This window comes from Propithecus coquereli, unplaced genomic scaffold (genome assembly GCF_000956105.1).
Source record: "Propithecus coquereli isolate 6110/MARCELLA unplaced genomic scaffold, Pcoq_1.0 Scaffold89, whole genome shotgun sequence".
Lineage (NCBI taxonomy): Eukaryota > Metazoa > Chordata > Mammalia > Primates > Indriidae > Propithecus > Propithecus coquereli.
This window is the reverse complement of record NW_012155173.1, coordinates 2,188,269-2,206,073: the sequence shown is the minus strand read 5'-3', so window position 1 is coordinate 2,206,073 and position 17,805 is coordinate 2,188,269. Positions and strand designations below refer to the sequence as shown.

Sequence of the window (17,805 nt, the reverse complement as noted above, 5' to 3'; positions counted from 1 at the left end):
AGCTTTCCCTTTTTCAGTTTGCTTTAAAGTGAGAACTGTGTGCACTGCCGTGTGCCTTTCTCACCCGCTCTTGTGAGCATCTTGGCATGTCACTGTGTACTAACAGCCACAGACTGTCCCGTCATACGAGTGCAGTTCATCTCGCCAGTCCCCTGTTGATGGGCACTTAGGTTAGTCCTGACCTTTCACTAGAAACAGTCGCCTTTGCAGTCAGAGGCCATCGTCTTTGCTCATTTGTGAGAGGCAGGAGGGGGACTGGAAATCAGGGCAGAGCTTGTCCCTTCCCCCAGGCCCCACGCTGCAGCCAACACCAGTCACTGTCTCTGCCACCACTTACCGCACCCCTATGCTAGTTGCTGTCCATGTATGCATGGCCAGGCAGGAAGTACAGAAGGTCATCACCATTGTTACAGGGGATAGGGTACAACAAGGATTGGAAATGAGGCTGTTTGCCTCTCAAGTCTGTGCTCTTTTGACTGCACAAGTTTTCACACTTTGTCTTTACACAGAGTCCTCTGTGGAAGCTTGTGCATAAACAAGTAAAGGCAGTGTCCCCTCCTGTAGCTTAGCCCCATGGCCCAGAACCCTCAGCACCATGTCTAAACCATGACAGCAAGGTTCAGATGGGCTCAGGCACTGCCCTCTGACCAGCGCCTGCCTGGTGGTGCCTGCTGTGTGCCTGGACCGTCTCCAGTGGGGCTCTGGTGCCAAAGTGGGTCAGGCGTCAGCCCATCCTGTGGAGTAGGTGACGTGGGAGGGGCTGTCACAGAAGCCTCTTGGATGGAGAGGTGTAGGTGTGGAAATTCTGGGATTCCACGTGTGCTTTCTTTGTGGAGGCATCGGGGCGGGGTGAACTAGGAGGAGAGGCTTAGGCTAGGCCAGCATTTCTCCCTGTGGGCCTCCTACTCCTGCCCCAGAAATATCCAGGGAGCTGGTAAGAAATGTAGAGTCACAGATGGCCGGTCTCACCCCACACCCAGACCTGCTGGATCTGACTGGTGGTGGGGCAGGGACCCGCATTTCTGATAGGCTCCTGAGTGGTTTTGAACCACAGTGGCTACAGCATACTTAGCCTCCCCAAGTGGCCCCAGGAGGTCACATCTGCCTGTTATGCCTTTGCAGAGCATTGTGTCCAAACTGGGACCCCTGCCTCGGATCCTGAGGGACGTTCACACAGCCCTGAGCACCCCAGGCAGTGGGCAGCTCACAGGGACCAACGACCTGGCCTCCACACCAGGCTCCGGCAGCAGCAGCATCTCGGCTGGGCTGCAGAAGATGGTGATCGAGAATGATCTCTCTGGGTAAGAGCTGCCAGGCATGTTGGGTGTGGTGGGTGCGTGTGGAGACTAGGCACAGTGCATACGTGGTCTCAGATGGGGAAGGGGATGCCTACCCAAGGGTTTATAAAACAAGCCTGGGGAGACTTGAAATGTCTTGTGCAGGCCCTAAGCAGTGAACCTCCATTTCAGAAAATTCAGGGAAGGCTTCCTGGAGGAGGCAGTGCTATATTTTTGAGTGTTTTAGGTAAAGTGGCATTTCCATTGGTGGAAAAGGCATTCTAGGTAGAGGGACAAGCACAGGCAGAGGCATAGGCAGAGGCCCAGAGAAAGACAACATGATATGTTGAAGAACAATTACTGGTCCCAGATACCTTCAGCATTTCCAGATCACCTGATATTTGTTAAAAATACCCATGTTCCTGGTATTTCCTGGGCCTGAGTCAGAATCTCCAGAAGTGGATCTTAGGGGTGTGTGTTTTCAACAGGAATGCGGGTGACTGCCAGGCTTTGAGGCTGAGAGCCCCAGAGAGCAGAGAGAGATGCTGAGGCCCCACCCTGGGGCACGGTCTGCTCAGTGTAAATAAGACACAGCGGAGTGGGAGGCAAAGTGTTCTTGAATATTGAAGTCAGAATGGGAACATGCCTTTAAGAAAACATGGAGTTTATATTGAAACATTTATGTTCCGCTCCTTTCCTCCCCTCTCCCGCCAGGCACCCTTTTTAGCAGAGCTGAGAGTGTGGTCTGGTTCTGAGTGCCACGGCAGGCAGCTGGCTTTTAAGCCAGGGAGGGTGTGGTGCCCAGGAGGAGGCCGTGGATGCAGAGGACGTGCTGCCGGCTCCCGGTCCCTCTGAGCCTTGCGCTGGGGTCTGTTCAAACCTGCCGAGTGAGGCAGAGCAGAGTCTTGAGGCAAGAGTTCAGTCGGGGACACACCTTAGAGGGGAGAGGCGGCCAGGCACATGGTTCTGGGGAGACCAGGCCTGAGTGTGTGGCGTGGGAAGCCACATGCTGCCCCTGGCTGGTCTTGGTTCCTCCCCATTCTGTCCGAGGCCTCGTCCAGCTCTTCCCAGCCCAGGAGCCCTGGGGCCTCTAAGGGCACAAGCAGAGGCTTCCTCTCCGTCTGGGGCTAAGCCAGCTCGTTCCCTATGCCAAGCCCCCCCAAATCCTTGCCTCCAGTTCATCCCCCACATTCTTCCCTCCAAAGCCCCCTGGTTCCCACCACAGTTGTGCTTTCTTCCAAGGAGCTGGCTTCCACGGGGCGGGGGCAGAGGCTGAAGACAAGCGTAGAGTGAGGAGGCGGCCGGGGCATGCGGCGGGCTGAGGGCGGGCACGGCCTGCTCCTGCAGGTTCAGACCCTCCCCTGAGTCATGCCCTTCACAGATCCTCCTCGGATTCCTTGTTTTTGCCAGGAACTCCAGCCCCCGCCTGCCAGTCAAACTAGGGAGTGGCAGCAGGAGGCTGGGCAAGAGGAGGTTTCACCAGGCCCCCACCCGCGTTATCGGTCTGATTAGGAGCGAGAGGGAGCCCAGGTGCCTGCGAAGGTGGAGTTCTCTGCGCAGGACCATGGATAGCAGAGAGCCACTGACTCGTGGGTTTGGGTTTAGCTGAGGGCAGTTGTCCAGAGCTCGCCAGCCCCCAGCACCTGTTGTCCCAAGATGCAGCGGGGCAAGGAAAGGGGCTGTAGGCAGCCCGGCCTGGAGCTTAGCTGCGCTGGCCCCTAGAGCAGAGGGGCCATCTCTGCGCAGGAACAGCTGTCGCGGCCACTGGCCTGGGACTCTCCCACTGCCGCCAGCCCGGCGCATCCCTCTCCCCAGCCCTGGCTCAGGCTGCTAGGCCCCGGCAGGTTGGCAGGTGCTGTCGGTTTGGACCCGCCGTAACTGCATTCACAGTTCTTCTTTTCCCCTTCTTTCCCTGTGTGTGCTTGTCTCCCTGCAGTCTGATAGATTTCACCCGGTTACCGTCTCCAACCCCCGAAAACAAGGACTTGTTTTTTGTCACAAGGTCCTCCGGGGTCCAGCCCTCACCTGCCCGCAGCTCGAGTTACTCGGAAGCCAACGAGCCTGATCTTCAGATGGCCAACGGTGGCAAGAGCCTGTCCATGGTGGACCTCCAAGACACCCGCACGCTGGACGGGGAGGCAGGCTCCCCTGCAGGACCTGACGTCCTCGCCACTGACGGGCAGGCACCTGCAACTCAGCTGGTGGCTGGGTGGCCGGCCCGGGCAGCCCCAGTGAGCCTGGCAGGGCTGGCCACAGTGCGGCGGGCAGGCCAGACGCCGACCACGCCGGGTACCTCCGAGGGCACTCCAGGCCGGCCCCAGCTGTTGGCACCACTCTCCTTCCAGAATCCTGTGTACCAGATGGCCGCTGGCCTGCCACTGTCGCCCCGGGGCCTTGGCGACTCAGGCTCTGAGGGTCACAGCTCCCTGAGTTCCCACAGCAACAGTGAGGAGTTGGCGGCTGCTGCCAAGCTGGGAAGTTTCAGCGCTGCCGCCGAGGAGCTGGCACGGCGGCCTGGAGAGCTGGCACGGCGGCAGATGTCACTGACTGAGAAGGGCGGGCAGCCCACGGTGCCACGGCAGAACAGTGCTGGCCCCCAGCGGAGGATCGACCAGCCCCCACCCCCGCCCCCACCGCCACCTCCTGCCCCCCGTGGCCGGACGCCCCCCACCCTCCTGAGCACGCTGCAGTACCCTCGACCCTCAAGCGGAACCCTGGCATCGGCCTCACCGGATTGGGCAGGCCCCGGTGCCCGGCTGCGGCAGCAGTCCTCCTCCTCCAAGGGGGACAGCCCGGAGCTGAAGCCACGAGCGGTGCATAAGCAGGTCAGTGCTGCTGGTCAGAGGGCAGGGCTGGGCTCTCGGGTGCAGCCAGACCATCACCCACATCATGCTCCTCCCCTCCGTCATCCCACCCGCACCCGCACCCGGCTGCCATCCCATGCGAGCGATGCCGCGTCCAGCCCCATCCTGCCAGCCTGCCACATACGCCACCACCCCCGCCCACTTGGGTCCCACTGTTCTTGCCTGAATCCTCTGAATCAGGGACACTGTAGTCCTAGGGAACTCCAGGCTCCTCTGCCAGCTCCCCCAGAGACAGACTGGGGTCAGAGAAAGAGGGAGGGGGCCATCCGTCTCGTCTCCAGTTAACCCCAAGCCTGTTACCCCCAACCCAAAGTAGGAGTCGACCTGGCTGCATGGCTTCTCAGGCTGGGCCGGCCTCTAGGCACAGCTGCTGGGAGTCTGGGCATCCGCCGTCACCCAAGGGCTGCAGGCAGTGCAGAAGCGGATGTGCTTTGGGCTGACTGCCCAGCCTGGCGCCCCCAACGGCAGGCTCACTCTCTATCGTCTCAGTGGCAGAGTGTGGTGCCCATGTGGGAGACAGTTCCCTGAGTGGGGGCTGCAGTGACAGATGCTCAGTCAGCTGGGGGTCCTACCCTTCCCTCCATGCCCCTGAGCCGCTCGTCTCTGTGGCTCACCTGGTACCACTCACTCCTCCCGCCCTCCCTTTCCTCCCGGCAGCCCCTCACAGCTGTGTTTCGTTGTAGGGCCCTTCACCCGTGAGCCCCAATGCCCTGGACCGCACGGCCGCGTGGCTCTTGACCATGAACGCGCAGTTGTTAGAAGACGAGGGCCTGGGCCCAGATCCCCCCCCCAGGGATAGGCTAAGGAGTAAGGAGGAGCTCAGCCAAGCAGAAAAGGTAAAGCTGGACCCTGGAAGCCGGGCAGAGCCCTCGATGAGGGGGCCCCGCTGTCCCATGCATGACCACTGCCTCTGAGGCCCTTGACAGCGGTCAGTGGGGTCTGGAAGTAAAGCAGCAGGAGGGACTTAGCTTAGACCCGAGGTTTCCTCTGCACATCAGTCACCTGGGACATGTTTTGGATCTAGACTCTCGGGACCCTGTGGTGGGGCCTGTGGGAGGACTCCTCACCCCAGTGACTGAAGGGCTGGGGGTGCCAAAGAGGTGTCTGGAGATCCTCTAGGGGAGCCTCCTGCATGAGTAGGCAGCAGCAGGAGTCCCCAGGACACCTAGGAGAGCCCCCCCCCAGCCAGGCCCCCAGGGTTTGGCCTGGCCAGGGCCTCAGAAAGAAGCAGTAGGGTACCAGGGCGAGGGCCGGGTCAGAGCGCCCGCCACAGGGTGTTTTCTTCAAATCCCACCCCACACGCGTGGTGTTTGCTGGGGCAGCGGGTGCTTTGTCCACTAACATCTTCAGTTGCGGCTGCCGCCCCGGGTCCGGCTATAATCTTCATTTCCCCCTTGGGGAAAGTCCAGGTTGGTGGAAGACCCAGTGCAAGGCCCTCCGGAACAGCAGGCACTTCTCCACTCACCTGGGTGCTCTCGCCCCTCTGGGCCCAGGAAAGCCTGTAGCAGCCTCTCGAGCAAGGGCACCAGGTCAGGGTGGCAGAGCGCCCTCTCCCTGGCCTTGGCGAGCTCCATCTCCATGCTGCATCCCGCCACCCGCCACCATCCCCCTGGGCCACTGCATCCACCTGCTTTTACCATGATTATATGAAGGGGACCAGGGGACAGGGCACACAGTACTCTAAGAGCCGGACTTTGGCTGGGAGCGAGGAAGCCCAGCCTCACCCAGGCCCCTGCCTCCCTCAGCCCCTGTGTTCTCACGGCGTCTGGCTCCTCTGAGCCTGCTCAGCTTCCTGGCCTCTTCCATACCCCTTCGCCACCCTGAAGGCTGAGGTCCGTGCTGAGCTGAGTCAGGTCCAGAGGGCCCGAACCGCCTTGCCTTTCGCCCTTCTCTCCCCGTTTCCCCGTGCCACCGCCAGCCCAAACGGAGGCTGGGAAGCTAAGATCCCAGCCTGCTGCTCAGTCACTCTCCATGTGATGTGGTCACCTTATCTGAGCCTCAGTTTCCCTTCCTGCAGTGCCCTCACCTCTCAGTGCTGTCATATGTCCTTCATATATCCAGGGGTTCTTTAACTTTTGTTTGTTACGAAAGGTTCAAGGCCCTAGTTACAGGCTTACTCCTGAGGTTTAGGTTTAGGTTTAGGTTTGAGTCTTCACCTCCTTCATAGCCGTGCAGACCAGGCTGGGAGCTCACAGTGGACAGGCTCCCGGGGTGGGGACAGGCTGTGTCTCACCACAGCCCCCTCTGCCTGGCTCCCTGGGTGTTGTCTTGTGTGAAGTGGGTGGGGTCACAGCCACCCTGTCCCCCTGCTCGGGCTGACGAGGCTGTGCTCTGTCTGTCCCGGGTGCTGTGCCCGTGGCACGCTGCCCTCCTGGCAGGACCTGGCGGTGCTGCAGGACAAGCTGCGAATCTCCACCAAGAAGCTAGAGGAGTATGAGACCCTGTTCAAGTGCCAGGAAGAGACGACGCAGAAGCTGGTGCTGGAGTACCAGGCGCGACTGGAGGAGGGTGAGGAGCGGCTGCGGCGGCAGCAGGAGGACAAGGACATCCAGATGAAGGGCATCATCAGCAGGTGTGTCTACTGCCTCCTGAGGGCGCCCGCTGGCCACAGGATGTGGAGTGTGTGGTGGGGGAGAGTTCCGCAGGCAGCTGGGTGGGAAGCGCAGGCCCCGTGGCAGGACGCAGCCTGGAGGGTGGGCAGCCCTGCACAGCATTGTGGGTTGACGGTGGGGTACAAAGTTGCAGGTGGCAGAAGTGAGGCTGGACCAGCCAATGCCAGTTCCCAGAGGGTCTGCCGCGCTACCCCTGAGGAGTCATGGCACCTTAGTAAGCACTCAGAGTTTCGGAGCTGGATGCGGGTGCTGGGAAAGACAGTGAGGACCCTGTTCAGGGCAGGAAAAGTGGGAATGAGTGTCAGTGGGCAGAGTTGGGAGGAAGAACAGAATAACCTCGAGACTTCTACCAAGAGCATATGGGTGTGGGTGTGTCAGGGTGCCAGCTACTGAGATGAGGAACCCAAGGGACAGTTTGGGTGGGGAGGGTGCAAGATGGGGATGCCAGTGTGGATATGTTGACTTAGGAGGTGCCTGGGTTATCCGGGGACAGTTGGTTTCAATGCTGACTCTCATCTTTATAAGGCTTCTGTCGGGTGCTGTGTTGACTCCCCCACCTCTCTCTCCCTGCCTGTGTGGGGCAGAGCTTCCTTGTTGTCTGCAGGCAGGGAGTGCAGTCAACCCTCAGGGGCCCAGCCCTGGAGTTTACTTCCTTATGACAGTAACACCAGGTACTAGAGGAGAGACAGTGTGCATTTATGTCTTGTGTGCATGGTGTAAGATCCTGGCATCTGCACAGACCGAGCAGGTGGGCAGGAGCCAGGAAGTTCCCCTGGTCCCGTGGCATAAACCCTTCCCAAATTCCTCCTGTCTAGAGCGCCTGTTTCTCTGCTCCTGGCTGTTTGCTTCATTTACTTGTGGTTTTGTTCATTATGAAATGGTTAACAGGAGAACTGGGGTGACTAGACACCTACTTACTGTTCAGTTGACCTCCGTCTCTGCTCTTGGCTCACCTCATGTGTACGGTTCCAAGGACAGAAACACCTTTCAACCTAACCACCTTGTGCTCCTTCTGCTTATTGTGTTTGTCTCTGAGAGGTACATGCTATCCCGAATTCAGAGGCTTGCTTAAAACATGTATTTGTACTAACCGATCCTGGTATATTTCCTCCCTAACGTAAATGTCAATTAGGTAGATAGTGTTGTTCAAGTCTCCAGGATCCTTACTGTTTTTCCTGTGTACTTGTTTACTCTTGTTCCATCAATTACTGAGAACAGGATATTGAAATGTTTAATCATAGTTATGGATTTGTCTACTTCTCCTTTTGTTTTGCTTTACGTACACTGAAACTCTATTTTTAGGTGCCTACACATTTAGCCTTGTTATGTTCTATCGACGAACCGACCTCTTTGTTATTGTAGAATCACCTGTCTTTATCCCTCATATTATTTCTTGCTCTGAAATCTACCTTGTCTGGTAATATTAATATAGCCACTCCAGCTTCCTTTTGATTAGTATGTGATGTATCTTTTTCCATCCTTATGCTTTTAACCCATTGTCTTAGTCCATTCAGGCTGCTATAGCAAAATACCTTAGACTGGGTAATTTATAAACAGAAATTTATTGCTCACAGTTCTAGAGGCAGGGAAGTCCAAGATCAAGGCACCAGCAGATTGTGTGTCTGCTGAGGGCTCTCTGCTCCATATATGGTGCCTTGTTGCTGTGTCCTTGCATGGCAGGAAGGGGTGGATAAGTTCCCTTAGGCCTCTTTTATAAGGGCACTAATCCCATTCATGAGGACAGAGCCCTTATGACCTCATTGCCTCTCAAAGGCCCCACCTGTTAATGTGATCACCTTGGGGATTAGGTGTCCACATACGAGTTTGTGAGGTCAAGGAACATTCAGACCGTAGTACTCATCTGTGTATATGAAGTGAGTTTCTTTTACAGGTACCTTATTGTTGGGTCTTGCTTTTATCTAACAGGTTCTACCTTTTAATAGGGGTGTTTAGACCATTTATATTTAATGTAATTATTGATATGATTATGTTTAAATCTATTGTCTTGCTATTTGTTTCCTATTTGTACCATCTGTTCTTCTTTTTATTTCCTGCCTTCTTTTGGACTGAGTATTTTTTATGATTCCATTTTATCTCTGTTACTGGCTTATTTGCTCTATCTTTTTGCTGCTCTAGGGCAGGGGTTGGCAAACTTTCTAAAAAGGGGCAGATAATAAGTATTTTAGGATTTCCAGGCCATATGGTTTCTGCTGCAGCTATTCAACTCTGCTGCTATAGCAGAACTATTTGCAGGAGGTGGCTACTTACAAACACTGGCATTGGCCGGATTTGGCCCTTACCCTCCGGCCATAATGAGAGGGACGCTGTCATTATCTTTGTTCCTCTGTACTTAATGTGTATTTTTTCTCTGGCTGTTTGTAAGATATTTTTCTTCACCACTGGTTGTCAGTAATTTGGTTGTGATGTGCACTGGGGTGATTTTCTTTGAGTTTCTTGGGTCTTGGCTTAGTCCCACCTCCCCCCATTCCTTCCTCTGGTACTCCCGTCACAGTACATGAGGCTGGTTTGTATTTTCCCACGTCTCACCGATGCTTTCTTGTTGTCTTTTTTCTGTGTTTTATCTTAGATAATTTCTATTACTATGTCTTCAAGTTTGCTAATCATTTCTTCTTCAGTGTCTGATCTGCTATTAATCTTATCCAGTATTTTTTCACTCATAATATTTTTCATTTTTAGAGCCTCATTTGGGTTTAAATTCCATCCATTTTTCTGCTCATCATGCTCATACTTCTATTTTCTTGAACATGTAGAATGTATTTATAATAGTTGGTTTAATGTCCTTGTCTGCTAAGTCTGTCATCTGTGACATTTGAATCTGGTTTTGCTGATTAACTGTCCTCGTGGTTATGAGTTTTGTCTTCCTACTTCTCCGCATACTTGGTGAGTTTTGGTCAGATGCCAGGCATTGTGAATTTGACACAGTCAGGTGCTGGATGTTTTTGTGTTTGTTTAAATACTTCTGGGCTTTGTTCTGGGCTACGATGAGGTAACTTGGAGTCACTTTAATCCTTTTGAGGTTTACTTTTAAGCTTTGTAGGGTGGGTCCTGCAGAGTCTTCAGGCCTCGTTTGGCCGCACTGTTAAGGCCGCTTCCTTCTGGGGACTCTGTGCTGGGACTTCTGCCCCCTCTGGCTGGTGGGAACAGCTGTTCCTGGGCGTGTTCTCTGTGCTGCTTTCCAGTGGTTCTTGCCTAGACTGGTGATTTTTCTCACCTGCATGCAGATCATTATTCAGTCAAAGACACAAGGGGACCCCCACTTGGGAGACACATGGCATTCTTTCTGCATCTTCTTCCCTCTGGTGCCGTGCCCAAAAATCCTACACCTTGACCTTCCCGAACTCCCTGTCTCCACAGCTCAGTGAGGCTGCTGGCTACCCCCTCCCTCTGCTTCCAGGCTGTGCGCTGCGCTCAGCTTGTGGATGTCTCTTCTCTTAGGAATCATTGCCTGTTCAGTGTCTGAAAACCTTTGTTTCAGGTGCCGTGTCTGGTTTCTAGTTTGTTCGTTTTTAAGACAAGGAGGGTAAATGCGATCTCCTTCCAATGTCATTTCCCTTGGTACTGTCTAATCCATCCCACTCCCGACACACGGGCTTCCGCAGTGTCTTACCTTCCTGTATCAGGGAACCCACCTTGCAGGCCCCACCCCCTCCTGCTCCCTGCTCCCGCCCCGCTGCCCTCACAGCGGCCCTGAGCCAGCCTGCCCCAGCTCCCTGGCGTCTGCAGCAAGTGGGCGCAGTGCTGGCCCAGCTGCAGGGATGCTGCACTGGGCCAGAGGAGTCGAGATGGTAGGAACAGAAAGAAGCCTCCAGAATCGATGGGCTCATCTGAGAAGAGCAGGTAGAGCGAGGAGAACGGAAGCTGAGGCCAGAGCCCTGTGGACTGTCATGTTGCAGAGCAGACAGGGCAAGATGCCTGGGAGACAGGCAGCCAGAGAATATGGGGGTCCCAAAGCCAAAGGAGAGAGTGGGAAGGTAGGAGTGCCCAGCAGTGATAGGGCCTCGGGGACGAGTCAGGAGGGACCAGGAGGGCTCCCAGGGAAGAAACAGCCAGGGACAGAGCCAGCCTGCCTGACCTTCAGGTGTCTGATACCAATGTGTGAGCCCCCCCGACCCCTGCCAAGAAGAGGCAGCTGCCTCCTGCTCTCTGCTCCATGGACCCGAGCATCCTGCTAGCACGGCTGCAGCCATGCGGTGGGGCAGCTACCTGTCTGCGTGTCTGTGTCCCTGCTGCCTTGTGAATTCCTTGAGGGAAAAGACTAGACTTCATTGATCTTGGTACCTCAGGCACCTAGCACAGAGCCCACACAACCTTAGTGAATATGGTGGGGCAGGGGGTGGAGAAACTTCTAGAGCCTTTCATGACCTTCATCTTCCTACCCATACCACGGGTACTACAACACAGCACTACCTGCCCCACACCGGAGCTTGTGAGGCTCTGACACCCACCCCCACCCATGTTGGCTCCTGGAAGGTCATCAGGAAAGGGCAGCCCTTTGGGGATTTGGGAACAGGGTCATAGGGGTGTGTGGAGCATGGAGGTGAGGAGGGAGCGGGCACAGCCCAGGTCAGATGCTGGGGGCAACTGGAGGGCCTCTGCCCCAGGCAAGTCCCACACTAGGAGAGCCCCTCTCTGCAGGCGTGATGGGCATATTCACTGTCCCTGTCTCTGGTTGCAGGTTGATGTCAGTGGAGGAGGAACTGAAGAAGGACCACGCAGAGATGCAGGCAGCTGTAGACTCCAAACAGAAGATCATTGATGCTCAGGTGGGGGATCTGGCCTTTGGTCAGCCACAGGTGTCAGAGCACCTGGGATTAGGAGGGGGTGACTTTGGTTTCTCCACATCCTCAGTCATACCTCCCTGGAGAAGCTGAGGGGGCAGTAAGAGACCAGGATCTCTGCCCTGAGAAGTCAGACCTGTGGTCTCAGTGGGCCACAAGCTTACTAAGACAGGCTATGAAAGGGGAGGGGCAGCTCCTCCTCTGATGGGGCACTTGGTGGGTATAGTCTTTCACCAGGGGTGCTGACCAAAGAATGGAAACTACTTGCAGGGGAGTGGGGAAGGGCTGGGGGCATGGTGGCTGGGCAGTAGGAGCAGTGGGGCTCTCCTTCAGGGCTGTGGCTTCCAAACTGCATTCAGGGGGAGACATGACAGGGACTCTGGTCGCAATCTCCTTCACTCAGGGTTACCTCACTTGCCTGGAAATAGGCCAGGCTTTGCTCAGACTTCTCAAGAGCTGTGACCTCTGCTCATGTCACATGCACATGTGTGAGCCAGGGTGCCTGCGTAGGGGCCTTGGGCAGCTGATAGCACCCCTGGAGCTGCCCTGTTTGGGATGAGAGGCAGGTGACAAGGTCCTGGTCTATGATGGCACAAAAGCCTGCTCCCTCTCGAGCTGCCCCACAGCCTGGTGCCCTTCCCGCCCGGCACGTGCTGCACCCTGGTCCTCTGTGTCTCCTCCAGGCCATCCCTTCCTGGCCCTCCCAGTGCTTCTTGTAGGTGCACATGGCCTCAGGGAGATCCCTGTCCCGTCATGGTCCTCCCTTGGGCCCAGGAGCTGGTGGCCCCCGCTAACCCCCTCCATGTTCACAGGAGAAGCGCATTGCCTCCCTGGACGCCGCCAACGCCCGCCTCATGAGCGCCCTGACGCAGCTGAAAGAGAGGTACAGCATGCAAGCGCGTAACGGCGTCTCCCCCACCAACCCCACCAAATTGCAGATTACTGAGAACGGCGAGTTCAGAAACAGCAGCAATTGCTAACCTGCCTGAGGAGAGGGAGACTGGTGGCCAAGGGCAGGGTCTTGGCCTGGGGAGGCACCCCCACAGTCACAGCCCGAGCGTGGGTGGCAGGAGACCGTGTCTCCCCTCCCCGCCGCCGCTGTCCCGGAGGCGGCCACAGAGGGAGCCTCGAGAGACTGAAGCAGCGTGAGGCGGGTCACCAGCGCTCCCCCTCCGCTTCCGGCCCGAGGAGCGTGTTGGGTGCAGGCAGAAGAGACTGCACGCTGGGTGGGGACAGCCTCTTGGGAGCAGGGACCTGCCAAACACATGTCTGTTGATGACCGAACGTGGCGTGTCACCTTGTCCTCCTTGACCTGGCCGAGTGCATGCTCCCCGACCCTTGCCAGGGAGGGAGCTGCCCGGAGGGGTGATGAAGGGGCTAGGGGCCGGCTTCTGTGGCTTCCCCTCACCTCCTCGAGGCCCAGGACTCCCTGGCAGCCAGGTCCTGCCCTGTGCGACCTGGAACCAGGCAGGTTGATTGGCAGGCAGGGAGTGGGGGTGGGAGGACAGGTCGGTGTCCCTGCCTGTCTCCACCCTGTGCACCTGCCACTGCATGCAGCCTGTCAGGACCCTTCCTGGCTGTGAGGACCCAAGGATGCTCACCCGCCTGTCCCCAGACTCCCCACCTCCTTCCCTCCCGTAGTTGTGTTGCCACATAGACCCGGTGAGGATCCTGGCTTTTTCTTCCGGCCTCTCGTACCTGTGAGGGGACCCACAGCGTCCCACACCTTCCACACAGGCCCGGGCTGCTGCTCTGGAGCTCCCAAAAGCCAAAGACATGGGCCGAGCTGGCCAGATGGCACCGAGCATCGTTTCTGCCTTCTCCTGGGGCCCAGTGCGTCCGGGGCACAGCGGCCCTGTAAGGGAGTGGCCACCTGGTAGTCACCCTGAGAGAAAAGGTGATCTCTCCTCTGATTGGTGGTCTTAAAAAACTTCTAATGCCTGCAGGCCCTGAGAAGGTGGATAACTGTGATTTTTTTTCCTTTCACAGTATGCATTAGAAACAAAAGCCCGCTTGCTCGCTCGCTGGAACACAGGGGCCTTTTAAATTGAGCGTGCGCACTGCATGGGAAATAGCGGCCCTGGAGGATGTTAGACTTGCTCCCTCTCCAAGACAGCAGCAGCCTGCACCAGGCCCCGTGCGTGCGGCCGGCGGCCTCCTCACCCTCCCCGGTCCCCCAGCCAAGGACCCAGGCGCTGCAGACAGGGGAGGGGCTCACCCCACAGCTGGGGCCGGTTTTCCTCAGCTCTAGGCTGTTCTGTAGCTTATCTGTGCCCCACCCCATGCCCCTTGCAGGATGTAGATGGGCAGGAGTGTGGGTCTCTCTTGGCTCCTCTGTCCCCCACCCCTACAGATTCCAAGCCTGGGGTGGGAGCTGGGACCTTTGCCCAGGCAGCAAAGCCAGGGCTGGGCGAGCTGCAGGAGCCACCACCTCTACCCCTGCAGCTGGAATGTGCCAGGTCCCCACCTGAAGGGTGGAAGTGTGGAGGGGTGGCCCAGAGCCATACTGTACTCCATCCTGGGCTTGTGGACAGGTACGGCAGCTGCTCTGGGAAGGGGCTTCTAGATGTAACTGCAGTTGAGTCAGGCTAGAGACAGATGCTGGGCCACCAGGGGTCCTAGACCTCCTGAAGAGAGGAGGTGGGGGCTGAAGCCCTGCCACCACCCCTCCTGCCCCGCCTCTCTGTCCTGCCCCTACCGCACCTGCGTGTCTCTGACCAGCGTGGCACACAGGCAGGGCCTGGCTCCAGTCTCGTCCCCTGCTACCCAGTGAGCCCTCCCCTCCCTGCCCCAACCCCCTCCCACTGATGCCTCGTAGAGCGACCTCCGACGGAGCACCCTTAGCAATACGGGGACGGGGTTCCCAGGGCCCAGACAGGAGGGCACAGAGGCCAGTGCTGTGGCCGGGGCTGGCGGCCCTTGGCGTGGGTTGTGAGCTCTCAGGCCGAGAGCCTTACTTACCTAGTGCAAAAACTGTAAAAGTGTACAGACTCTCCACAGATTTTTATCTTAACTGCAAGTCTGACGATTTTTGTAAATGTTCTTGGTGTTTGACTGTAATGTAACTATTCACCTAATGGTTGTACATAGTCCTTTGGTCCTGGTGCTGCCGAGGGCTGGCCGGGACTGCTGCTCTCCCGATGGTTTTTATTTTATTTCTTAATCTAGAGAACAGTATTGGGCAGGAGGAGGAGGTCTGGGATCTGGTGTTTGTTCCCTGCCTGTGGCATTTCTCTGTTGGCTTGGCAGCGTGCTGTCTGGGTGGAGGCTGGCTGGGCTGTAGAGGGGGCTCCTGTCTGAGGCCACAGAGGTCCCACAGGGAAGAGGGGTGGAGGGAAGGACAATCCTTGCTCGGGGAAGACCAGGGCCCCAGGGTGCCCTGGTCACCAAGACTCAGACTCCGCTGGAGGACGCTGTCCCCCTCCTCTGCCAGCACTGAAGCCTGACTTGTGCTTAACTTTCACGTTCAGGGTGAAGGAAACTGCCAAACCTCCCCTGGGTGAAGACTTTCCGACTGCCCAGAAAGGGGGGTGGGGGACCAAGGGCAGAGCTCCACACACACCCCTGCCCCAGAGCATCTGTCCCGGGGTGCACCTCTCCTCACCCGTCCGTCTGCGGGGGCTGGCCTGTCCGGAAACAGCCCCGCTCTTTTCTACACACTCAGCCACAAAGCCACCCAGCCCCCGCTCCCCCTTTTGTAAGTATGTGAAAAGGAAAAAATGCAAACGTTGGAGTTTGGCTGGAGCTCCTCCCTCCAGCTGTGACTTTTAACTATGTAATAATGTACAGAGAAAGTTGTTGGTGTTCTGAGATTCTGTGTGGCTGTGCAATTTCTGTACATTTGCAATTAGAAATATTAAAGATTTATTTAGCTATTTTAAGCCTGGCTCGCCTCTCCATTCAGCTGTGTCTTGGGTGATTTGACAGAAGTGACTGAGTCCTGGGCTGATACTGTACTTTACCAAAGGGACCCCAGCACTTGGTCCACTCTGGAGGCAGCTGTGGGCAGGGGAGACCCCTAAAGCCCGTGTCAGTGGTCTCCCCTGGCTTGGCGGTGGTCTCCTGGCCAGCTTGGCGCCCTGGGTGATCCTAGATTGTCCCCTCCTCCTTCAGGTTGGCGTCCTCCTTGCTAGGGAGTGGAGCAGACAATCTCTTAAAGGCCCTGGCCTGGCTCTGACGTGCTTGGGAGTGAGGGCCCGCTGCCTCGCGGGAGATGGAGCGACCCCTACACATCCCCTGCAGCAGACACCGGCTCTGCCGGGCTGTGCATTAAACACCTTCCCATCCACTGGAATCTGGGTGTAGCAGGGAAGAAACCAGGGAAGAGGAGATGTTGGCCCAGGGTCACCAGCAAGTCATGGCTGAGCTGGACTAAACGTTTCCAAGCCTCCAGTACCTGGAAAGCCCGCCTCAAGCTCTCCCATCCCAGACCCACCTGCAAGGCGGAACCCAGCGCCCTAGTTGGGACCAACCCAGCCCCAAGTGCCTTCAGCAGCACCTACTGCGCAGGAGACCTTGCAGCCCTGGGTCCTGCACAGAGCACAGTAACCCCTGGGGTGAGCACGTGGGGAACCTGGCTCTTGAGGATCCAAGTTCCTGCCCTGGCCCAAGCCCAAACCCCTCAGAAACTGGGCACCACTCAAGCCAAGAGCCAGGGGAAGGGACACATCTGGTCAAATCGCTAGATGGAGCCCCAGGTCTGTCGCCTGCACAGGTGCCTCAGGCTCCAGCCAGGGATTTCGGCCCCGCATGTCCAGCCCGGCCTTCCCCGAGAAAAGCCAATGGAAGTGGGGTGCAGCGGGACTGCCACTGTGCACCGCACCTCCCAGCATCCAGCACCCTAGCCTGTCAGGCACACCACCTCTGGTCTCCCAAGAGGACCCCATCCCTTCCGCTGCCAGCCACCCCTGGGGTCCGCCTTGGGATGCTGTCACCTCCGACGCTGGCAAAGCATCATCCGCGCTGCTCTCTGCTCACAGCTGCTGCCTTCCCTCTGTGACATCCGCATCTACATCAGCGCCCCATCCACCGACAGGCCCCTTCCTCCCAGGCCCGTCGAGTCCTCGCTGCCTTCCCCACCTAGACCCTGTGGGCTCCCTCCTCAGCCCCTCTCTAGACGATATTCCTGGACCACATCCGTCCTGGGCCCACCCAACAGTCCGTGCTCTCTAGAGGGCCAAGCACCGCAGGAGAAAAATGAAATTACACCCCAGTTCAGACCGTGACCTTGTGGGTTCCTTCCCGTCTTCATCCTCGGCTTGGTCTTCCTCCCTCATTCTCCACTCAGGTTAATCCAAACCCGTCCCTCTGTGCAGCTCTCCCAGCCAGCCAGCCAGCCCTCCCTTCTCTGAGCCCTGCCTCTTCCCACACTGGGGGACCCTGTCCCTTCCCAGGCCTGCTACCGGCCTAGCTACCCAGCCCGCAGCAGCCACAGGGGAGGAGGCAACCCCTTCCGTGCCACGGCAGCCCCTGGCCAGTCCCCGCAGGCCTGCCTCGTGCTGCTTTAATGCTCCTGGACCTCCAGCCTCCCCACGGCTCTTTCCCACGGCATTTTAAACCGCCACGTCTCCACCCGCTCCAGGCTGTCTTCTTTTCTCCCCTTTAGCCAAGCTTTTTAAAAGTATACTACCAGCAGGGGCCTGCCATCTCCACATCCTTCCCCTTTTCTCCCCCATCCTGCAACCCCCGCAACCCCTGCCCATCAAAACCCGGCTTTGCCGCCCTCACTTCCACCAGCTCGTTGCCTCTGCACTGCTGTCCCCTCCCCGGGCTCAAGGACCGTCGCCCCTCTGCCTGGTGGCACTTGTAAGTGGCACGGAGCTCAAGGAGAGAGCAACGAATAGGCAAAGAGAAACCATCTCTGGTGATAGTAGGTGTCTATAATGAAGGTACAAAAGGCAGAAATCTCTGTTTGTAGACAAAAATGCATCAAATAGGAAGCAAAAATGCAAAGGAAAAAATCGACAGAAACAATTGCATTTGAGACCAACATAACCACCAGTATTTATTACAGAACAAGGAAGCAAAAAATAAGAACCTAGAGGATTTTAATAATTAGTAAGGTTTAATAAGCTGGGATACATCAAACTCTTACCCTAGAGAGAACACACCTTTTTGTCAATTGTTGATATAATTTGGAACATTATCCAAAGTGGACTATTTACTGAACTATGAAGAAAACATCACAAAGTTGCCCAAAGAACCAGTGTAGGCCACATTGCGTGCCTTGAAGCAATAAAAATAGAGATTAGTA

The 17,805-nt window shown here is 56.9% G+C and overlaps 1 protein-coding gene across 2 annotated transcripts in view; it reads left to right on the top strand.

Annotated features, from left to right (window-relative positions):
- The window catches only part of DAB2IP (DAB2 interacting protein), a 47,591-nt gene extending 32,158 nt beyond the window's left edge, over positions 1–15,433 (top strand). For both annotated transcript variants that reach the window (XM_012664445.1, XM_012664444.1), the window contains exons 9-14: positions 1,123–1,301; positions 3,214–4,102; positions 4,825–4,977; positions 6,520–6,713; positions 11,450–11,537; positions 12,365–15,433. In XM_012664445.1, the coding sequence (XP_012519899.1) occupies positions 1,123–1,301; positions 3,214–4,102; positions 4,825–4,977; positions 6,520–6,713; positions 11,450–11,537; positions 12,365–12,532 (1,671 nt within the window). In that variant the 3' untranslated portion in view covers positions 12,533–15,433. The remainder of the gene's footprint in view (positions 1–1,122; positions 1,302–3,213; positions 4,103–4,824; positions 4,978–6,519; positions 6,714–11,449; positions 11,538–12,364) is intronic.
- Positions 15,434–17,805: the final 2,372 nt, after the last annotated feature.